Consider the following 24,785-nt stretch of genomic DNA (forward strand, 5'->3'; position numbering starts at 1 on the left):
CAATACAGATGTGGTTTGGGCAAGATGGTATATACTTTCCCGGTTTACAGACATGTTGTCCTCGTTATTTGCCTGCTCCCGCCACCCTATTCTGCACTTAAAAGAGAAAAGATAAAAGCAAATAAAGACAAATAAAACAGAGCTTCATGGAAAGGATGAAGCAAGAGAGTAAAAAAGCATAGGCAGGCTTTCAAGCAAAACGAGCATAAATCTCCTCTGTCCTATCTGGAAATCACAGGAAGCAATAAACAAGAGCTGAGAGACAAGGAGTCAAGGAGGGCCAGAGGTAAGGGTTCGTCCAGGTGGGGTCTCCGGAGAGAGTCTCAGAGAGAAGAGCAAGCCCTCGGCAGCAGCTCCACAGACACTGTGATCTTCTTGTGGGGGGCCTTGCACACTCTTCCTGACCTGTCAGCCTGCAGAATGGGCCGCTACTCCCTCACTGTCCAGTGCCCTCAGGGGCCCGCTCACTCCCCCGAAGGCCCTCTTTCTGTGCCCTCTTTCCTTCACAGTGTAAAGGCCACCAGCCTGGAAGAGGGTCCTCTGCTCTGATGTTTCTCTGTGTGAGGAGACGTGGGGGAACAGGTATCTGTTTGCAGTGCGTATCATTATTTGTTAAGCCCTCGCATATGAAGCATGCTTCACAGACTTCTCTCTGTGTCCATTCACTTCCCAACGACAGGAACAAGTGAAACATTTTCCACTTGACCTTTCCATCTCTCAGATGCATCATTATTCATTAATGTAGTCTATCTGGAATTTCTAGGGAGATGCCTGTCCTCCTAGCTTAGATGCATGAGGTCAAAAGCAAACAAACAACAATGGTAGTAAATTCACAGTGTGCAGGGGAGGTTGGTGAGGAGAAGCCGGAGCACTCCCATTTACTGACGGTCTGCTGGTGACCATGACTGTACACAAGCTCTTGATCTGAACTCTGAGCCTGCCCTCCTTCATCTCTGCTGTTTCCTTATGGTATGCCCTGAGACTTTTCGCCTACGGGGTTTCAATAGCTGTTCACTGACTGATTTAATTAGATTCTAGCCACAACTCCAAGGATGGTTTCTGCCCTCTTTTTTACAATAAGGCAATTTTACCTGTGAGAGCTTAAGCAACATGCTCAAATTCACAAGATTTAATAAGGGTCAAACTGAGGATTTGAACCCAAGGATACATGACTTCGGAATCTATGTTCTTTTCACCATATCATGAGAACTCCAGAAGCAACTAGACATGGTGGTCAAAACAGATCATCCTAGCCCTGCCTAGAGATGCTGATAGGACCCGGAGGAGCTTCAGAGGACTGTACCAAACATTTTTAAACAAAAAGATGACTTCAGTATGAAGCTGAGGTCCCTCCTGAACTCACTGACTTCCATATATGCTCCCGCATTGGTATTGCCCTTTGTGACACAGCCTCACCATCAACCTCTGTGTGCTGTCTGCTTCCGGGGCACACAGCTAGACTACATTCCCCAGCCTCCCTTGCAGTTCCACGTGGTTGTGGGACTGAGTTCTACCCAATGGAATGAATAAGAACCTTGGGCACTACTTCCAGGTCTGGCCCATAAAACAAGTCCCTACATCCTTTCATTTTCTTTTCTCCCTTGTCTTGTTGAATGGAGAAAATTATGAAGTCCTAGAGGTGAATGGGAATATAAGACGGAAGGCATGTGGGTCCCCGATGACCATGGGAAGGTTACCCAGCAACGAAGAGGACGTGGCAGTGGACTTTCACATGCATCAGATAGAAAGTTCTGTTGTATGAAGTCGCTGAGATGTTGGGGTTCTCCTTGTTGCAGCAGAGACCATTATTTACTAATGTCCTTTGTGATTCTGGATAGTTTTTATATCTATTTTATTATTGGAACTTTTATAAATGCAGCCAGAGCCCGTGGAAGCTCAGGGAGTGAGAGGCGTGAAGAATCATTTATGAGAAGATCCAAGACATCTGTGCAAAGCAGTACTGCACAGCCAAAGCATGTTCGTCAGAGTTCATGGGCTTCGTTTTTCCACCTGTAACTTCAGGGTGTTGGAACAGATGGTCTGTAAGATTCCTTCTAGTTTTAAACCTCTGCAAGTCTTCTTGGTTGTTAAAAAAGAGGACTGATGTGCTCAGAAATGGTGATCTCTTGACTGTGAGCAAAGGTAAAGACTATTCCTTAGTTATGTTTGTAAGCCTCAGATCCAATATCTTAGATGCTCTGGTGTTAAGTTTAATTAGGATTTTCTGTTGAAATAAACTCAAAGACTTTGTTAATGTTCTGATTTATGCCAGTGATTTCTTGATCTCCTTTGGAGCGCAGTATCAAATGATTGAAGTTCTCATGAATATTTTCATTATGGATTACTGAGTACGGTAGGCTATTTTATATTCATTTATATAGACTTAATCTTTGAAGAATGATTTTATAATAATACTGAAAGACTTTTTTGATTAAAGTTAATGCCTGCAGTAATTGGTATTCTGATGGCTTCATTTATAGTTCTATTTAGCTAAATAATATAGGGATATAACTCTTAGTTTGAGTTGAGAAAATTGGAGTATAGAATATTCAGAATTTTCTCATTCAAATGGGTCTTAACTTGAGGTCCATAAAAGTATCATTGGGGGGAGAAACTATGAGCAATTTAAAAATTTTGGAAAAGCCCAAGGGAAACGATAAAATGATATGAAACAGTCTGTGCCACTTTCATGAAAAATCTAATGCCTTGTGGTTTTTGAAAAATATATAGCAATTTTTCTTTATATTCATGTAATGTGGGCTCACTGTTCATTTGATACTGCTCAAAAAATATTATGTTATGTATGTTTTGATTATTAAAGATAGAAAATGAATCCTGTTATTTAATAAATGCTGTTTGGCAGGTAAAATGTTTGGAAACCCAGGATTCAAGGGAGGTACATGAGGGTCTTGGCAGAAAAATGGGATCCACAATTTGACACTCTAAAAGTGGCATGAAATCTAATGATGGGAGACCCATGTTTTTTTCTTTCTTTTTATTGGCAGCAGCAGGGGTACCTGAATCCCCCTCTTGCCTTCTGCTGCCATTTCCTGTTTCAAATGCTTATATCACATTAGGTCCTATGTCCTGGGGAATGTGAAACATCCAGGAAGATACTGTGTTAATACAGCCCCTTGGCTTTGACTGCATAGGAGTTTATGCCTATTAAAAAAAAATGAAGTAATAATAATACCAACAAGATGCTTATTTATCAAGGATTGCAGAAAGGAAGAGAGGATATTAAAAATTAGCTACTTCCTTTTGAGTGAATTGTTTGCTTCAAATGTTATGTTTACATTGCTCCTTCATTTAAAAAAAATCTTCCATAAAGTAATAAAAACTAATAAAGGCATTTCTTGTCTCTCAAGTTTTAGGAAAAGAAAGGCCTTGAGTCCTATAGAAAATTCTTCCAGGAAATCCTGAATAGGATGTTGAATTTGAATGAGACACTAAAGAGAAAACAAGAATTATAGGAATGAGCTAAACAAAGTGATAAAAATGTAAGCCAACCTACAAAACAAACTTGAAAGAAACTATAAACATTCATTTACATCCTTTTTTTTTTTTTTTAACCCCATTGTAATTCAGTTAATTGTATGAGTCATTTCTCACAATTAAGTTAACGTTAGTGATGAGTATGGTGTACCTGGAACTCTCTCAGAATGTCTAGGTTGTGTTCCAATGTGCCAAACCCTATGTTAAATGGTTTTTTATAAATCTTATATCCTTACCACAATTGTTTGAGAAAAGTTCAGTATTTTCAGCATCAGGATTTTTTTTAAAAGCTCCCCCAAAAAAGTTAAAAAAATTTTTTTTTAAATCTTGTCCAAACTGAGAACCTGTGGATACGGCTCACCAGAGAGTTACATTCTTTTGAGGGTCAAAATGGAAGTCATTTAATTTATTTAAACAACAACCCTCCTAAGGGGGAAAAAAAAAAAAAAAGCACAAAACTCCTCCCATTACCAAACACACCTCACAACTTCAAAATGACCTACTAAAGAAGAACGTCCAATAAAGTTCCATTTCCTTGATAAAAAATGCCACGCTAGAAGTGCCATTCCTGAAGGTCTTTTTGATCATTTGAACTGGAGAGGTTGTGGTCCTGATGGGCTTTTTAGATAAATGAAAATGCTGGAGTCCACCAGCCAAATGCCCAGTTGCAGGGTCTGTCATCCATGGGTGGAAGTAACAATGAGCACCCAGGTAGTCCCTGGAAGTAAAGCATCTTTAATCATAATTTGGTTTGTCATCCTTGGCCAGGTTAGGCCTAGATTAACCAGTGATATTTTAAGATGTCTTTTGCAGGCATTCAGATGAAATGTCAGAATGACTGTTAGAAAATGAATATTTCCCAAAACACATCCAATATGGGAATACACCCTCTAGGTCAGTGTTTTTTAAATTCTGTGTGTATCAAAATCACCTAGAGAGCTAATAGGAAACCCAGAAGCTCAGGAACTTGTCATTAGGTAACTAATAGAATAGAGCTTATTTGGTCTTTTTTAAACCCAAAATCTTCATCAGTGATACTGATACCTCACTACCATATTTGAGGACATGTGCACTTTTCTCAACACTAGATACACATTAGAATCACTTAAAGAGTGAAATAGATAAATAAAAAAATAAATAAGGGAGGAAGGAAGGGAGGAAGGAAAGGAAGGAAGGAAGGAAGGAAGGAAGGAAGGAAGGAAGGAAGGAAACCATTCCACTTGCCAGAGGCTCTACCCTAGACCAACCCAGCTGGAATTTCTCAGAATGGAGCACAGACACTGATATTTTTAAATAGATCCTAGGAGACTGTAATGAGCAGCCTGGGCTGAGAATCTCTGCGTTCACATCATGGCTTTCAGAATGGGTTGTGCTATGGAATCACTTAAACAGTTTTATAAGAACACCGAGTCTTGCATTTATACCCAGAGATTCTGATTTAACTGGTCTGGGGTGGCCCGGGTATCAGTATGTTAAAAAGCTCCCAGGATGATTCTAATATTTAGGCCAGTTTGAGCAGGACAAGGCTAGCTCCTCCACCAAAGAGGGGTTTCTACTTTAAAAAGTTGAGCAAAGACTGTTCAGTTTATCTCCCTTGGCTGTGAGCATGATGAAGACTAACAAAGAAATGAGACATATCATGATTTAAATTCATTTAGCCTACAGTTTCCCAAGTTTTGAGTACAAAGACTCAACAGTCTGCTCTGCTGCCCTTAGGCAGGTCACCTCACCACACTGGCCTTTGCCTGCTGCTGGGTATAAGGAGAGGACTGAAGGGGATGGCTCCCATCTCAGCAACAGCACCACAATGGGAGTTATCTGCACTTGACAGGCTTGGGAAGCTGGACTTCCACACTAGTTCCCTAGCCAGGGACTTGTCATCTGGGGGTGGTACAGGTGGTGATGGCATAGAAAGATAACTCTTGACACTTTGCAAACAAGATAACATCACATATTCATTAGGACTAAATTTTTCATGGGAAAGTTATTTTTGATTCTTTTGAAGGATCTTGCCCTTGCCTACGTTCCACTGTTATGGATCTTCACTGGCATCTTGGGGAACAAAGGAGATACTCCCAACATAGCAGAACCCTGTTATGTTATGTTTATTATTTGTGGCTATTAGCAGGAGCCAGATAGAGATATGCCTAGGCAATTCTTAGTTAGAGTAGGCTTGAAAGAGGTAGAGATGAGTTTATCAGAATTATGATGGCATGATGGGGGTGGTTGATAAAGGTACTGACAATGGGGCTGAGGTGAAGAGCAGGGTCAGTGGGGCTGGGATAAGGGGACACCCCTAGGAAAAGCCAAACACTGTAAAGTGTAGCTTCTTGAAAGAATACAGGAGTTGTTGTTAAAGAATTTTTTTTTCCTTTGCTCTTGTACTTCCATCTTTCATTCTCTATAAAGGCTTATCTTTTTGACCTTTCAACTTCCTGATCACCTGGCTGCAGTTCAAATTTGGAAGGTGAAGTTATTCTTGAAGCAACTATATTGGAGGCCCAAAAGTTTTGAGAAAAGATTTTCATTAATCTGGCTGAATTTGGTGAGAGTTAATTACTCTACTCTCTTTCAGAAAGTTCCATACTTATCAGCAGGAAGTTTGTCTTCCAGGAAAAGTTCAAGAAGTAAAAGAAGTGAGGGATGGGAAGACAAGCCATCAGAGTACTAGAGAGCCATTTTCTCTTTAGGTAAACTATATGTCAAGGTCCTTTACCTCTGTATGGTGCAAAGGGTCACCATTTTTTCTGTTTTCTGAGGAAAAAAAAAGAAGTATTTGCTTCTGTGTCAAAGAAAAGGGTTATGTCTTATTTACACAGAAATCCTGTCTCACTCTCTTTTGTTTTGTAGTTTTCTCAATTTCTCCTTTGTTACGGTGAAAACTGGAAAAAATGTCTTGAACTATGGTTCTGGGCTCCTCTCTTCATCAGACTGGATGCCATGGAGTGACTTTCTTCTACCAATTTGTGTGTGATGGGGGTGAGGGGGTGTAAAATTATAAGCATTTATGGTTTTCTCTTTTCTTACTTTCTAAGGTGAGTTCCTTAGGAAGGAAGATCTATTTATTTTGCTGAGTGGGGTATTAAAAGGGATGCAAATGGGAGAGGGGAGTGAAGAGGCCCACAGCCTTCAAAGGAAAAGAGCAGGTGGAGTTACAGGGTGGAGAGAAGAGAGGAAAGAGGGAAGAGAATCCTTACTGGCATGGGGAAGGGAAGTAGTGTGCGCAGAGCCACCACACCAGGATTTTTACCTAAAGTAGAGAGAGAGAAGAGGACAAGAGGCTTCAGGAGTTACCATGAGGTGTGATCTGGGGGAGAGATGTCTGAGGAGGAATTTAGAGATTTTCTATATAATATGGATATAATAGCATCCCTTCTGCCATCAAGGCATTTTGTGAAAGACTGATATTTCCTCTCTAGCCTACTTTCAGTGAGATTTTTGTTTTTTATAGAAGTGATACCATGTTGAGGAGGGAGCAAAATGTTCCCCATTGCTTCATGTGGGTAAATGCTCAAGAAATAAAATCAAAATCCCTTTTTGTAATTGGCTCCACCAACAGGAGAGCTAGCTATTTGGGCAAGTTGGTATTTTTCCTTCTCCAAAGCTATTTGTGGCAACATTTGTAATATGCATAGCTGGCTCTATGGAATCCAAGGCCATGTTTTATTTTTGGCCACAACCAGGGAAACAGGAACTTGGAAGAAAGTGAAATAAGCTTCTAGATGCTCTTTCAGAAGAATTATGTCAGGAGTGTATAAATCAATATAAAGTCTTCCAGCTCTTCTATCAACATGGTAAAGGAAGCAGAGTGCCACATCAGGCTTCTGTGGTTGTGTTCTTTGTATGGGAACCAGTACAAAGACCTGGGGTTTGGCAGTCCTGACTTTGGGAGAAGGGACAGAAGGACCTCCAGCACTGTCAGTCTTTCCCTTCCTGCCCTCAAGGGCTAGGGCTAGGGTACTCTGGGTGCATGGTTGGTGCATAAAGGATAAATATGAGAGGGTGTTTACTGAGAAAATTTTCAACTTTCACCAGTCATCTCAGTGTCTCATTAAAAAGAGCTACATGTTGTACTGAGTCACAAATCAGGTCTCAACCAGTACCAAAAGATTGGAATTATTTCCTGCATATTTTCAGACCACAGTGCTTTGAAACTGGAACTCAATCACAAGAGGAAATTTGGAAAGAACTCAAATATGTGGAGGCTAAAAAGCATCCTACTAAAGAATGAATGGGTCAACCAGAAAATTAAAGAAGAACTAAAAAACTCATGGAAACAAATGAAAATGAAAACATAACTGTTCAGAATCTTTGGGATGCAATAAAGATGGTCTGAAGAGGGAAGTATAGAGCACTAAAAGCCTTTCTCAAGAAATAAGAAAGGTCTCAAATACACAACCTAACTTTACACCTAAAGGAGCTGGAGAAAGAACAGCAAAGAAAGCCTAAACCCTGCACAAGAAGATAATTAATAAAGATCAGAGCAGAAATCAATGAAATAGAAACTGAAAGAACAGTAGAACAGATCAATGAAACTAGGAGCTAGTTCTTTGAAAAAATTAATAAGATTGATAAACCCCTGGCCAGACTTATCAAAAAGAAAAAAGAAAGGACCCAAGTTAATAAAACCATGAATGAAAGAGGAGAGATCACAACCAACACCAAAGAAATACAAACTATTATAAACATATATTATGATCAATAATATGGTAACAAATTAGGCAATCTGAAGGAAATGGATGCCTTCCTAGAGCCATATAAACTATCAAAACTAAAACAGGAAGAAATAGAAAACCTGAGCAGACCCATAACCAGCAAGGAAATTGAAGCAGCAATCAAAAATATCCCAACAAATAAGAGTCCGGGGCTGGATGTCTTCCTGTGGGAATTCTACCAAACATTTAAAGAAGAATTTATACCTATTCTTCTAAAGCTCTTTCAAAAAATAGAAATGGAGGGGCAGCTGGGTGGCTCAGAGGCTTAAGCCTCTGCCTTTGTCTCAGGTCATGATCTCAGGGTCCTGGGAATGAGCCCCGCATCAGGCTCCCTACTCAGCTCCCCCCCCACCCCGCCTCTCTGCCTGCTTGTGATCTCTCTCTGTCAAATAAATAAATAAAATCTTAAAAAATATAAATGGAAGGAAAACTTCCAAACTCTTTCTATGAGGCCAGCATTACATTGATCCCAAAACCAAGCAAAGACCCCACCAAAAAGGAGAATTGCAGACCAATATCCCTAATGAACATGGATGGAAAAATTCTCACCACAATACTAGTCAATAGGATCCAACAGTACCTTAAAAGGATAATTCACCATGACCAAGTGGGATTTATTCCTGGATGGTTCAACATCAACAAATCAATCACTCTGATACTACATTAATGAAAGAAGGACAAGAACTATATGATCTCAATCAATCAGAAAAGGCATTTAACAAAGTATAGCATCATTTCTTGATTAAAACTCTTCACAGTGTAGGGATAGAAGGAACATATCTCAATATCATAAAATCCGTATACAAAAAGCCTACAGTAAATATTATTCTCAATGGGGAAAAACTGAGAGCATTTCTCTGAAAGTCAGGAACACAGCATGAATGTCCACTATCACCACTGCTGTTCAACATAGTACTAGAAGTCCCAGGTTCAGCAATCAGACAACCAAAAGAAACAAAAGTCATGATCTGTCAACAAAGAAGTCAAACTCTCACTTTTTGCAGATGACATGATACTCTATGTCGAAAACCCAAAAGACTCCACCCCAAAATTGCTATAACTCATACAGGAATTCAGGGAAGTGCGTTATAAAACCAATGTGAAGAAATATGTTGCATTTCTATAGACTAATAATGAGAGAGAAGAAGGACAAATTAAGGAGTCAATCTCATTTACAATTGCACCTAAAACAATTAAGATACCTAGGAATAAATCTAACTAAAGAGGCAAAGGATCTGTATTCAGAAAACTATAGAACACTCATGAAAGAAATTGAGGAAGACAAAAAGAGATGGAAAATGTTCCATGTTCATGGATTGGAAGAACAAATATTATAAAAATGTCTATTCTACCTAGAGCAATCTATACATTCAATGCTATCCCTATCAAAGTACCATCAACTTTTTTTTGATTCATTCAAATCCCTATCAAAATATCATTCAACTTTTTTCAAATTTGTGTGGAACCAGAAAAGACCCTGAATAGCCAAAGGAAGATTGGAAAAACAAAACAAAAACCAAAGCTGGTGACATCACAATCCCAGACTTCAAGCTCTGTTACAAAGTTATACTCATCAAGATGGTATGGTACTGGCACAAAAATAGACACAGAGGTCAATGGAACAGAACAAAGAACCCAGAAATGGACCTTCAACTCTATGGTCAGCTAGTCTTTGACAAAGCAGGAAAGAATATCCAATGGAAAAAAAAGACAGTCTCTTCAACAGATGGTGTTGGGAAAATTGGTCAGTCACATGTAGAATAAAACTGGACAATTTCCTTAGACCATACACAAAAATAGACTCAAAATGGATGAAAGACCTCAGTGAGAGACGGAATTCACCAAAATCCTAGAGGAGAACACAGGCAGCAACTTCTGTGACCTTGGGTGCAGCAACTTCTTGCTAGACACGACTCCAAAGACAAGGGAAAGAAAGAAAAGAATGAACTACTGGGACTTCATCAAGATTAAAAGCTTTTACAACACAGGAAACAGTCAACCAAACCAAAAGACAATCTAGAGAATGGGAGAAGATATTTGCAAATGTCTTATGAGATACAGGGCTAGTATCCAAAATCTATAAAGAACTTATCAAACTCAATACCCAAAGAACAAATTATCCAATCAAGAAATGGGTAGAAGACATGAATAGACAAAGAAGATATCCAAATGGCCAACAGACACATGAAAAAAGGCTGAACATCACTTAGCATCAGGGAAATACAAATCCAAACCATAATGAGATCCTACCTCACACCATTCAGAATAGCTAAAATTAACAAGGTAAGAAACAACATATGTTGTTGAGGATGTGGAGAAAGGGGAACCCTCTTACATTGTTGGTGGGACTGCAAGCTATTGCAGCCACTCTGGAAAATAGTATGGAGGTTTCTCAAAAAGTTGAAAATAAAGCTACCCTACAACCCAGCAATTGTGCTACCAGGTGTCTAAAGAGTTACATGCACCCGTTTATAGCAGCAATGTACACAATAGCCGAGCTATGGGAAGAGCCCAGACAGGTGTCCATCGACAGATGAATGGATAAAGAAGATATGGGGTGTACACACACACACACACACACACACAATGGAATACAACTCAGTCATATAAAAAACCCGAAATCTTCCTTTTGCAATGACATGGGTGAAACTGTAGGGTATTATGATAAACAAAATAAGTTAATCAAAGAAAGACAATTATCATATGATTTCACTCATATGTGGAAATTAAGAAATACAACAGAGGAGCATATGGGAAGAGAGAAAAAAATAAAATAAGACAAAATCAGAGAGGGAGACAAACCATAAGAGACTCTTAAGCATAGGAAACAAATTAAGGATTGCTGGTGGTATGGGGTAATTGGGTGATAGACATTAAGGAGAGCATCTGATGTAATGAGCACTGGGTATTATATATGACTGATAAATCACTGATCTTTGCCTCTGAAAGGAATAATCCATTATATGTTAATTAATTGAATTTAAATTTTAAAAAAAGTACTACATGTTGGAATAGGAATGCTGACTCATCACAAAGAATCCATTGAATTCTGTCCATCAATACTCACCAGAAGACTTTTATAAGCTTGACAACAAAGACATAAATTATAAAACAACACTTAATAGAGCTTACTATATAGAAACTAAGAACTTGCATATGTCAAAAGATGCCATGCCATCATGCTTACAACTAATTTGTGAATGGTTCAAAAGAAAAATTATACAAGTGAGATGGAAAAGAATTAAGCAAAGGTGATAAAATGTTAACATTTGAGGACTCTGGGTAGAGGGTAGCTGGTGATTCTTTGAACTAATATTGCAAACTTTTCTGTTGGTATGGAATTATTTCAAAAGAAGAAAAATATAGAAAAAAAAGAAGAAAAAACTTTAAAGGTCAAATATTGCCAAAAATGAAAATAAGAGACATATAATAGTATTGGAAAATAGTTGTATTATTAGTGATAGACAATGAATTATTTTCTTAATGTGTAAATCATAAGAAAAATTAAATGGCACAACAGAAAAGTTAATTGAACAGGGAAGTTACAAAAGTCCTTTAAGTGGCCAATCAGTATGTGTGTGTGTGTGTGTGTAGTCAAATTCATTATCAGTAAGAAACATATAGTTTTGAAAGCTGTGATAACATTTTGTCTTATAAATGGCCTCAAAAATTAACTACCAAAAAGGATTTGTGGGAGGAAGCTGTTCTGCTGATGGTTATCTCAGCTGCTCTAATAATCTGGTTATAATCTGGCAATAGAAAACGTTTTTAAAGATGTTCATTCCCTTTAATTTAGCATTTTCTTTTACTTAGTAGAGTTTTATCCTGAGGAAATAATCAGAGGTATGAAATTATATACAATGCAATTCATTCTCGTATGATTTAAGTAACTTTATATTAAAAGTCTCACAATCAAGGACTATATCAGTAAATGTTGGATTACTAAGTAGCCATGACCAAGATCCTATTTCAGAAGAGTGTTTATTGACACTAGGAAATATTCATAATATGTACACAGTTCACATTAGTCATCTTTGAATGGGGTCATTATTTTGCAGTCAGCAACCTCCTGATTCCATGAAAAGATGATCTACTTAGGTCATGGGACATAAACACAACTGTGATTCTCTTTCTGAAGGAATGAAATGGTTATAAGGAGCATCTGGGAAGCCTAACGAACACTTGGAGAGCCACCTCTGAAGAGTGACGAGGGCTTGCAATAAAATACTGTTTTCCCAGCCTAAGTGTTTTGTTTATCTCTGAAAAACTTGTTCATTAGGATGGTCTTAGAAACAGAAAACATTTCTCCAGGATCCCTTTTTCTTAACATCCAACCTTCAATGCCTCCATGTCCTACTTTATGAAAATATGATTTATACATGTTCAAATGCAAGGTATAATCTAATTGTAAAAGTAGAAGGAGAACAAGAGATGAACTGGTCTTCCTTTCTCATTTAGTAAGGGATTCATAGGGGGGCACCTGGGTGGTCTATTGGTTAAGTGTCTGCTTTTGGCTTGGGTCATGATCTCAGGGTCCTGGGATCAAGCCCCACATTGGGCTCCCTGCTCAGCAGGGAGTCTACTTCTCTCTCCCCCTTTGTCATGCTCTCTCTCTCTCTCCCTCAAGTAAATAAAACATTAAAAAATAGGGAATTCTTAAAGAGATTAGGTGATATGCTCAGTTATTATCCTTAATATATAATAAACTGCTTATATATAATAAACCATTTCTCCACATAATGAGGAAAAATATAAAATCCACAATGAGCAGGTGGACAATAAGTATGAACAAGTGAGTGACAGATGAAGAAATACAAGTGGCCAGTAAGCATGTAAAAGAATTTAAACCTCAGAAGTAAAAAGAAATGTACTTTAAAAAAAAAAAAAAAACTTGTGTAATTCTTCCTTTTCCTTAACACATGACTCCAATCCCAAACAAGCAAACAATCTGACGATCATACAGAGGAAACCTCGGGTCAACAACTGAAAGCGGTCACATCCTTGCTACCATCCCTCTCCTGGTGCCTGAGATACACTCAACAGTAATATCTTGAGAAAGAAAAAGAAAAAGGCAAACATCACAACAGGGAAGTTAAATGGACAAGCAGGCCACAAAGAAGAGGGACAGTCCGAACAACTGAATGGGGAGTATTTTCTTCACATGGAAGGATTCACAAGACTTTGACTTTGACTGGGGGCTCAACTGGATGGAAACATCAAATACTGTGCAAACTTCATGATGTATCCTAATTTTATAAAGCCAGGTTCAATGCAACCAATGGATCCTGGCTTCTGCTTCTTCAGGCACATGTGGAGAAGTCCAAGTTCTTAGTTTTCTTTTCCACCAAGGCCAAAAGCCTCTAACTCCCGTATTTGAACTTTTAGGTCTTCATATTTTGCAACAAACTCCTCTATGCGGTGAATCATGGTTTTATGCAAAACCAAGCTCATTATAATGCCATAAGTGTTAGCAGAATTCCCCTCAGATTACTTAGGAAGCAGTGCTTAATTCCAGATTGATAAAATGCCATATTAAGCCACTTTCTTACTTTCTTCATTAAGAATCAGTATTTTTCAATGAGTGATTTCATACAGTCCCAATTTCAAACTAGGTAGAGTAAAGCAACAAGAAAATTTTGGCAAGATCTGACTCCATTGTAGCTGATATTAAATAACCCCAGAAAATAACCAAATTTCCATTTGAGTTAATGCAAAACATACAAATTTATTAAGCATTCTGGCTGAAAGAGACCGCATTCTAACAACATGGCTCTTTTATCTGAAAATGCTGGTCAGCTTGCTTTTAGGAAAATAGATTCAGTGTTCTTATTCTTGTTCATTTAAAGAATGGTCTTATTTTCATAAAGGCTAATTGATAGCCAGTATTGCGTAACAGCAATATTACCTATTATGTTTTTCAAAGAAGAAAATATGCATATTTGCCTTTTAATTAGGCTGCTAAAGCAAGCACTTAGTTCTGATGGCTTACAACTTTACTATGGTCTTCCACAATAAAATAAGCTCTTTAGGTTTCTTAAAATCAACACGAAGCCTGAGATCATAGCAAAAGAGAAAGGGAAAGGATGCTGTTTGGTTTCGTCCACAAGCAAGGGAGTCTCAAGTAATAATTTTCTCAGCTGAATCCATTAACATGCACTGAGCATATGTATATATGGAATAGACTGCTTTTGCAAATAGAAAACTGCTGTTAGTCTCTATACTAGGAAGCAAATGCTGGGAAGCAAAAACTCCCTCCTCTCCTGGGAGGCACCTGCAGATCCAGCTCAGCATGTGAGGAAGGATCTTGGCTTCTACAAGATCAGCGGAAAAGCTGGCTCAGTTTAGAATTGTCCTGGAGTAAGCCTAGATTCCTAGCTCAGTTCTGGAGATGCTGACTTGGCCTTGGGTTTCTGTTTCACAGTAAGATGGTCTGGACTACCTTGGACTCTAGACCAGGGGTCCACAAACTACAGTCCTTGGGCACAAGCTGACCTGTTGCCTGTTGTGTAAATAAAGTTTTGTTGAAACACGTGCAAGCCATCTGTCTGTGTGCAGCCCATGGCTCTTCCAGCCGCAGGGGCAGAGCTGAGTCATCGGCAATACCAAAGATCTTTACTCTGTGGCTCCTTAAAAATAATTGCTGACGCCTGCTCTGCCAGAACCTGGGATGGACGCATATTCTGGACTCCATCTGGAACCCACCCCAAGGCAAGTGAAAGCCATAATGTTACCCACTTTTTCACCAAGCTTTGCCATTTTGGTACGTTTCAGACATGAATGTTCTTTGAGACTGTATCTTTGGAGGCCTTTTTGAGTGGGCGGGTTATCATGGAGGATAGAGCCACCCCCGTATTGCACTTGATCCCACACCATCCTGTGGCAGTGGGGGAGCACTTTCCCTAGGTTTTGCAGCATGGCTTGCTGCTGTCTGATATCTGTGCTCCCAAGTGCCTGTGCCTGCAAAGACTTAGGCTTCATTCCTTCTGGCTGAGATGCCCACTCCTCGGTAAACATGAAGGAGCTAGCTAAGCTTGATCTGTACCAATTTTCCATGGAACGACCAGGTTTATGACATAGAATGGGTGATATTTAAGTGGGAGAGGATTTTGGCTGGTTTGGCAGTACAATAGAAAGGGGGTGGGTATGTTCTGATGCCTGTTCATGAGTAAAAATAGGAGGAAAGGGCGAGCTGTGGTTCTGAGGCCCTCACTTACTGGTGTGAATCATTCTGGTTTGTTCCGGCACTCCATCTTTTGTGCTGCACCAAGAGCTCCAGTGTAGGTGGGTAGAAGGGCAGGGCAGTGATGCTGAGAGAGGCAGTTTATGGTTATTGGGAGGCTTCCAAAATTGCAGAAGGCTGAGTGGAGCTTTACGTCACTTCAGTTTCTCAGGACTACTGGGGAATGGATTCTTGGAGGAATTGTCCTACATGTTTAGTCTGTCATGACAGGAATGGATTATCAAAAGTCAAGCTATACCCATGGCACACAGAGGTCTATGGGCGTCTGCCCTGCTGTCCTGGGAACCATATGAATGGGCGGGGGCTTGGTGCTAAGCTGGAAGATAGATTGCAGAGCTTATAAACTGATGGTGCCTGGGTTCATTCTAGTTGGCAGATGTATTTTGATGGGCCCATGAGTCTTTGACATTTTTTAATAAGTTAATTGTTAATATTTACAAGGGGCAATATTTCATTTAAAATCTGAATTTCCAACTTCTTTTAAAACTTTGAAATCTCTGGGCATTCTGGGGCTCATCCCTAGCTGTCAGTGATCACCTACAGTGGAAGAATGGCTACTCTTTAGAGGGAACCCGAGTATTCCAGTTTTGTTTGTTGTTTTCCCTTACACCCAACCCATTTCTGACATTGAGGTTATCCGCCTGGCACCTGGCGCCTTTGAGTTTGCAACCCCTGCTCTCCGTGTTGCACAAAGAATTCATGCTTTTGCGACCTTATCTTCCTTGGGGGTCATTCTGTCTCCTTTGTCCCTTGCTAAGAGTTTCTACCTCAATTACCTGCTGCAGTCTAATCATATTCCATTCTGACTCTACTGCTAAATGGAATAAACAGTCCATCTGGGGGAAGATGCCTGAACTGTAGTCATTAAGTGGGGAGAGCCATTTATTATATTGATCTAAGTGAATGTAAAGGGTCAACATATCTAGTGTACAAGGGTTATCTCGGCATAGCTAAAAACTAGCCTTTTACTTATCATTTCTTCTCCATATGTTTCTGGTGATGATGCCTCTCATTGTTTCTGAAGAAGATGAAAGCTCATTTGTCAGGACGCATTCACAGGATGTATCTGCATTAAGTGATACTGGAAATAAGTGTTGCTAAGACTCTTAGGTTGGTCTTTTAGAACCCCTGTATTTCTCTCTAGGTGGAACAAAAATGAGACGTGCAAAGAAAATTAAAAAAAAAATAGATACCTGTCATACTGTTGGGAGTCATAGGTTAGTAATCATTCTGGACCTTTTTTTTCACTGACACCTCCTACAAAGAAAAAGACAAGAAAAAAAATACCACAGGTTATAACCTGTATTTTCCATAATGTTTTTGTTTCAAACAATACCACATGCATTAATTAGCTTGAGGCAGTTTGTTACTCTCAACTCACAACTAGGGAAATTGAAGCATCGGCGGGCTCTGTGATACATGTAAATTTACAAGACGTTTTAATTATAATCTCAGGGTTCCTTCTATAGATACATCTTTAACATCATTATTTTTATTCAAGATTGCATGTGTGTTTTTCCATCTCAATTTCAAGAACGCTACTAGCACAATGACTTGCTGCTTTTCCTGAGAGGGGCTAGGATAGACTGGGATCTTCAGTCTAGATGCTTCCTTCTCCAAGTGAGGAGGGTCCATCTCAGATTCATGCAGTGGCCTCCATCCCTGCTTCCAGCTCTCTCTGAGGCCAACCTGTGTCCCTCCTGTCCCTTCGAGGGTTTGGTTCCTCAATCTTTCCTAAGCAAAACAATTCCTGTGTTTACATAAGCTGTCAGGTTTCTGCCCACTTGCAACCAAGAGTCTTGACTGGTAACACCAATATTAAAATAAAATATTAACACAAATGTGTCCAAATAGTTTTGTTCCCTTTTTATGATCTCAAAGGTGAAACTGTAAAATCCTAGTTATGTTCTTGCCATACCATCAAGTAAAAAAAAAATCTTTGCTTTCAAAATTTCAGTTGAATAGGCATATGACCTACAGAAAGGTATTGTGTATGAAGTAGAAAGTACCCAGAAACAAGAGAAGAAATCTGATTAAGGCTTTAAAAATATTGTCACCACAAAATTTAGTACTAACTTGCCTACTCAGTACTATTCTCATTTAGTATTACCATTACTGTAACTGTATGATTACCATTGCTAGAACATTAATAGTATACTAGTACTGTTATTCTCATGGTACTTTGGCATTTGGTAGTATTTACTGCTATTTTCCTTCAATGACCTCTTGAGTTTTATAATGTAATTGCAGGAAAGTCCAATAACCCTCTTGTGTAGGCAGGGCTGTGGGGCCTCTTTTCCTGGCTGTCCTGTGGCATAGCGTGGGGTCAGCGAAGCGCCCTATCCTGAGGACTGGGTACAGAGAAGGTCCACCACAGCCTGGGGCTCAACAGCTGGTCATTGAGGTTAAAGGGGAAAACAAAGTCCAAAGAGCTTAAAAATTAAGAAAGGGGTGTGTGTGGTCACAAAAGGAAACAAACTCGGTGAAGGCTTGCACTTAGTAGGTCAGTGAGGAGGAAGTATCGGGTGACGATGTGCCTGAAGGCTCCTCTCCATCCCTGAAGGGCTGAGTCATGGTCTGCACATCACTTGTTCAGCAAGTCCCACTGCTCACGGGCAGGGAAGAGTCCTTAGTGAGACCCAATGTGGTCTGCGTCCTGGGACCCTCAAAGGTGAAGCTCCTCTCACAGCTTCAGCACCTCAGCACCAACTGAGGTGGAGAATGGCACGCAGTTTAGCCTCCTAGGCAAGCTCCGCTGGAATGGAGGACATTCCTTATATAGGAATCATTCATTTCTTTGGTTGGTCAGTCCAGAGGCCCTAATTGAGGGGCTACTCTGCTCAGGCAGTCCCCCAGGCTTTGCCCAAAGATAGCCCCTGGGCCTGTCCAGCAGGTTCTGCTAATGCAGCAGGGGGAGAATCATGTTAAAAAAGGCAAGAATGTACACAGGTTTCCCCTTGGGCCTGGGATACAAAGGGGACAGAGATCACTTTTACCTCTACTATCCAGTAGAGGTGATCTGGACCTGAAGGCTCTCTTCTTCACTAGGCCTTTCCACAGGTCATGATTTAATGCTTTCTTCTCATTTGAGTGCTCGAGGCACAGGGACTACTCTGGGTTATTATTATTTTTTTTGAAAGATTTTATTTATTTATTTGACAGAGAGAGACACTGTGAGAGAGGAAACACAAGCAGGGGGAGTGGGAGAGGGAGAAGCAGGCTTCCCGCAGAGCAGGGAGCCTGATGTGGGGCTCGATCCCAGGACCCCGTTATCATGACCTGAGCAGAAGGCAGATACTTAATGACTGAGCCACCCAGATGCCCCCACGTAATTTTTTTTAACTAATGCAGTTTTAAGGAGAGTTTAAATACTAATTTGAGTTTTTAAAGCTGCATGGCTACCGAGCCAAAGCAGACCAGTCAGAGGCTACAGCAGGTATAAGGGAGAGATGAAAGCAGCAAGAACTAGGATGGTGACTGCGGAGGGTGAGGGACTCCAGTGACATTAAGGAAGTAGAAATAGTAAGACACTGGGATGGATGCTATTTGGGCATTTAATACTGGGCTAAAAACCAGGAATGCAAATAGGTTAAGATAGAGGCTATTGGCCCTCAAGGAATTTATAATCCATTTTACCAGCTGTCTGGGAAGGCAGAGCCTGCTGGCCCGGAGTGGCTAAACACACCAGGCACATACACGGTGTGCCAAGAGGTGGTATGGAGAATCGCTCGAGGCTGTGCCTTCTTCCGCCCACTTATCACTCTCAGTCCAATGCCCTGTCCCTTAGGTGAAGCTCGTTCCCCTTGTAAGAATGGAAAAGTGGACATTCACCTCCAAAACACCTAAAATGCATTTGTATTTAAAAACATACAAAGGATGGAGAAGTTGTTATTGAGTTATCTGAAACTGGAAAGCATACAGCATTATTACAAACATGTTGGAAGTAGGTCCACGGACTCTGGGAGACACTGAGCTCCATGCAACCTACTGTGAGCTCAGAGACCATCTTGGACTGCGTGGATGGAAATGTAGCCTATAGGATAACAGTCAGGCCATGTCTGGGCTGCTATATTTTAAGAGAAAGCCTCAAGTAGAATGTTCAGGTTGATGGAAAACACATCTTAAAGAAACGTAGAAGGCAGTCACATGAAGGTTAGGGGATGATCTTCGAATATCTGAGGAGATGTTATGTGGAAAGAGTTCAGGGTGTTAGAGGACAGAGGATAGCTGGAGAGGTGCTGCTGGGGACCCCTGAGGGGACAGGGGACTTTCTCTGTTCGACAGAAGGTGTACATCTCCAGGCAGGAGAAATTGCACAAAGGTGCACCTTCTCCCGACCTCGGGCTGCTCTTGTTCTTAGGACAGATCAAGCCTCTCTTGAGAGGCTTTCTGCAGCAAAGCAGGTGCCAGGTGTGTGACATGGTTCCAGGGATTTGCTAAAGGCCTGCTCCATGCTTCCCCTTAAAGTTCTTCTCTAAAGCTTCATTCCTTTAGCTCTGCAGATCTCAATTGCTCAGGGTTGGAGGTGGGGGGGGCACTCTGGTCTACTTAAAGAATATAATGAAAGTTACAGTCCCTTTCCCTTGAAAGATGGGTAGACGATTTGGCAAATATATTCAGACTTAAAATGGTAGTACAAATACAACCTATTGAATAGGATGAAAAGGAGACCCGCTGTTAGGAGTTAGTTGGACAGTTAGGTAGTCAGAGCCAGGGTCCCCAATAAGAACGTATGGAGTCAGGACAGCTAAAACAGCATTAACATCCTGCTTTGCAGCTTAGACAGGACCTCACTAGCATTCTGCTTTGCAGTCTTTGCAGAAATGACTTCTGCAAAATGTCCTACAATTAAGACAATTAACCACAAAGCACTTGTCACTATCACAACCAAGGGGCAGGTAAGACATAAGCTCTCAGATGTCAGCAGAAGAGACCATTAGCATATGGACATTAACCTAATAGGTAGACAGATGGGTGACCAAAGCCCTGATTTGCACAACACAGCACATCCTGATTGCTTAAGATAGTTTCACAAAAGAGCTCATAAAACCCCCTCAACATAGAAACTCCAAGGACAACCCTCTTGTGTCCCTTCCATCTCCAGGAGCTTTGCATTCTTGCTCAATACACTTTGTTTTGCTGCCCACCACTCTTCGGATCTACTTCTACATTCTTTGAAGTGGTGTGACCAAGAACCATGGGCAGTAAAGGCAGAGAAATCCTCCAGTGTGAGCTATTTTGGGTCAGGGGCAAAGCAAATGGGACCTACAAGCAGTAGATCTCTTTGTGGGTGGAAGAAAGATGGGTTTCAGAAAAGCAAGGCTAGAGGCTAAAGAGGAATTCTTTAACCCCAGGATTTGGTCTAGGGCTACTCCATTTATGCCATCAGTCACCTTCACAAACTCTAGATGATTTGAGATGAATTATTCATGTTGCCTGCTCCTGGAGGGCTTAGGTGAAGAACCAGCATGTACCTTAGCAGCAGAAGAGTTGACCAGAGGGATAAAAGATGTGGTTGGAAGCACTGAGGAAAGTGTGATTAATTCTATCTATATGAGGAGGACCAACAGTGACATTTGAGCTTGGCTTTGAAAAATAAGCCAGGATATTTTCCAGGAGAAGAATAAAGAGTATGGCCCATGATCAACAAAAGAACAAAATGTAGAGCATCTTGGCACAGGATACATGATTTGGGGTGGGGAGGGAAAAGAATATTCCCAAGAAAGAAGCTGCAAATACACTTAGGGGCCAGATGGTGGAGGGTCTTGAAAGGTTTGCCATGGAAATCAGACTTCATCATAAGGGAAATAGGGAGCTAGGGAAGGTCCTGAAAAGAAAGACCCAAGTTGAGAAAGGTAAGTCTGCTGTAGTGTGGAGAGGACTCCTCAGGAGCCAGACCCCTTTGGTGGCACCTCTTTGTGCAGAATCACTGCTATTTTGTTTTTTTTTTCCTGTCTCAGTGTTCAAGGTCGCAAAGCTAGACTAAGGCCAGAGAGAACACCTCTAACTCTATCTTGGAAAACCCCAGTGCAGTTGCCCAGACTGCACAACATTTTGTCCCTTTGTGTTTCCTTTTTTTCTATAGAAATGACAACATTAAATGGACAACGGTAAAAATTATCCCTTGAAAAATCTTTCCATATGGACCCAGTGAGTCATTGCTTATATGGTCTGTACATAATTAACATGAAACCCCACATCTCCCTCTCGTCTTTACATCAACCTTTTTTAGGAGGGTGCTGGTAGCCTTTTCAAGGCCATCCTTTTTGTGTGCTTCTCCTTGGACCTCTCAGGAGTGAGGGCACCAGAGTATCATGTGGTCTGATGCATCAGAACAGTGAGATAAGAGCCGCCTGGGTGGCTCCAGTCGTTAGGCATCTGCCTTCGGCTCAGACCATGGTCCCAGAGTCCTGGGATTGAGCCCCACGTCGGGCTCCCTACTCGTCAGGAAATCTGCTTCTCCCTCCCTCTCTCTCACTCTCTCCCCCTGCTTGTGCTCCACCCCCTCTCTCTCTGTAAAAAAAAAACAACAAACCCCCAAACAAAACAGTGAGATATATAGGACTTATCTGTTAACACTTGAACAGGGGCCTCATGGGCTGTCCAAGGAAGTCATGAGTGTACTGGGGGGTGGGTTGGGGTAACATTCACAGGCAAATCTCTTGATTCAGTTCAAAATGTCAGATACCTGTTACCACAGACACTAAGCTGTGATCCTTAACACCAGGAAGGCTCTCAAGGGAGGACACGCCCACCCTCTCATCTGACATTGGCACCAACACAAACATAGATAATCCATTCTTCCTAAATAGAAGGATTTTAGAGGTCATATCAACATGAGTGGAGGGCAATGCTTGCAGATGTGTCTTGAAGTTGTGTTTACCTAGCAAACAACTGTTTGTACTCTGTTTATTTGGTACTGTGGGGCATAGGGCACTATTGGACTTTATGGGATGGGACCAGAGGCCCCTCCCCGACTTGGTCCCCACTCTGGCCTTGTCATTACTCTGTGGCATCTGGAAACACAGCTGTGTGAAGGTAAATGGCTGTCCCTTCAGAGTGGTCCGCACCTCATGCAAGGAAGACAATGAGGTTGTGAGTATCCATCAGGAGCCTTGCGCCCCCATTTTGAACATCTTCTCCCTTCTGGAGTTTCCCTCTCTATCCTCTGACCCTTATAGGGAAGGGCCCATTTCCATCAAAACTTTGACTCTGTCATTTGGGAAACTTTTTTTTTTTTAAAGATTTTTAAATTTATTTGTTTGACAGATAGAGATCATAGGTAGGCAGAGAGAGAGAGAGAGAGAGAGAGAGAGAGAGAAAGCAGGTTCCTTGCTGAGCAGAGAGCCTGATGTGGGGCTCAATCCCAGGACCCTGGGACCATGACCCGAGCCGAAGGCAGAGGCTTTAACCCACTGAGCCACCCAGGCGCCCCTGGGAAACATTTTTAAGAACAAGTTCAAGCCCAGGTATAGAGGAAAGACCTCCAGAGTGGGCATCATTGGGCATCATTCCAGACGCTTTCTCAACTCAGTAGGCTGGCCATCTCAGACGGCTCCTTACCTCTCTGAGTTTCATTTGTAAAATGATGTCAAAATTACCACCCTTCAGGGTTATGATGAGGACCAAGGGGATTTAAAAATGCTTTGTAGATTTAAAAGTAGGACATCAACATAAGGTTTTGGAAGATTTCACTACTATTGTAGTCACTATTATGATCTACTGATCTCTTAGCCAGGCCCAATCATCCCTATGTTGTGAGAAATTGGAACTTCTATCTGGCCTCTGCTTTGAGGTTACCCTGAGATGGTTTAAAGACTTACAACAACACAGAAGTCCACCTCCCTAGATCCCATCATCACCAAGATAAAATGGAGGTGAAATTTCTCCTTTCTTTCATCTGCCATTCTCCTCTTTCTAGACTTAATTTTACCTTTTGGGAATTTTCTTTCCTTTCAAGGTTACCTTTCATGGTCACTTAAATTTGTTATGGGGAACAAAGAAGGTTGGGTACCCAGATGAATTTGTCCCCAAGTCTATAACTTCCTAAATCAGCCCCAGTTGTCCTTTGCTGAGGTCTTTGTATTTTAATAGTAAATCTAGGTTCCAGTGAAGTGAATATATAATGGTTGAATATATGGTGATAGTAATAAGAGGTCAAATAGAAGAGAATAGAGGCAAGGCGTAATTCAAATCATACCACACGGTTATCCACCTTTTCTACCTGGTAAAACTAACCCTACTTGGCAGTGTTGTGTAAGAAAAAAATCAATAAGAGGAACAATTGGAAAAGCCAGCACAGTTAGACTGGGAATGGGCTGATTAAAATGGAACACAAGGCTGCAATATAGATGTGGAAAAAAGTAGTAGCTTATACTTGTGCTGTGGCCCAGGCGTTAGTTGGAGTGGATCACCTCTAGGGGCAGAAGGAAGGGACAAAATTCCTCTGCTGGATGAGGTGGGCAAGCAACTAGGGTCCCACATAGGGGATATCAGCAAATGACTATTGAATGGCAAAGCTATAATTTTCATTTGGCATTTTCGGCAGTTGCTGAGAAGTTTGGAGAGTGAGATAATACAACCAGGATCTGTGATGGAAACTGAGCCTAATTTGCTGCGGCTGATTTTTTTGTTCTTGGTAAAATGATTAGCCTTGATGTCTACCCCACCCACCTCTTTTAATTCATATCCAACAATCTCCTTGTGAGGCTCATTACTGCTCTTCGTTTTAACCTATGTTCATGCTAAATACTTGTCCCTTTCGCTCTCTCTCTCTTCCATTCTTTTTCCTTCTCTCTCCCAGGTAAAGTCACTGCAGCATGGAAAGAGTGTGGGTCCTGCCAGTTACCAACTAGAGTAAGTCAGGGGGTGTTCAAAGTCAAGAGTCATTGTTCTCAGGGTGGGACAAGGTCATCCACCTCAAAGTGGAATGTTGACCCATGGTGGTATTCTTCAATTCTGCTAGGTTCTGGGGCCACAGCCTGAGTAAAATCCTGTTTTCTGCTTTGAGGACTAAGTGGTAGGCAATGGTAGGAATGGGGTTCTTGGGCTTAGACTGAGGTTTAAAACAAAACCCGCCTGTGAATCTAAAATCATCTGTTACATTCACTTTATCATCACCTTGAATGGAACTCGGAACAATTTGTAGCCACATAACGTAGTGACAGAAAAGTCAAGAAGAAAACAGCCAGTAGAAGTTTTAGGAGAATCAACTTGACGCTGCCTAGGTTTACAGAGTACTTGCCTCCAAGCTACCTTTCTCTGCAGGGGGACCATCATCTCTGAACGTTTCTCAGAGAAGAAGCTTGTCTTTTAAGAGGAAGCAGATGGGTGGT

The 24,785-nt window shown here is 41.0% G+C and overlaps 1 protein-coding gene across 6 annotated transcripts in view; it reads right to left on the reverse strand.

Annotated features, from left to right (window-relative positions):
* Positions 1 to 24,785, reverse strand: part of THRB (thyroid hormone receptor beta) — a 381,314-nt gene that overhangs the window by 90,248 nt on the left and 266,281 nt on the right. For 5 of the 6 annotated variants that reach the window (XM_045088971.1, XM_045088969.1, XM_045088973.1 and 2 more), the window contains exon 3: positions 16,644 to 16,707. The exons of the other annotated variant lie outside the window; for it this stretch is intronic. In XM_045088971.1, coding sequence (XP_044944906.1) covers positions 16,644 to 16,665 — 22 coding nt within the window. In that variant the 5' untranslated portion in view covers positions 16,666 to 16,707. The remainder of the gene's footprint in view (positions 1 to 16,643; positions 16,708 to 24,785) is intronic. 6 annotated transcript variants of the gene reach the window in all.

This window comes from Mustela putorius, unplaced genomic scaffold (genome assembly GCF_011764305.1).
Source record: "Mustela putorius furo isolate JIRA1106 unplaced genomic scaffold, ASM1176430v1.1 tig00003834_pilon_pilon_pilon, whole genome shotgun sequence".
Taxonomy (NCBI): domain Eukaryota; kingdom Metazoa; phylum Chordata; class Mammalia; order Carnivora; family Mustelidae; genus Mustela; species Mustela putorius.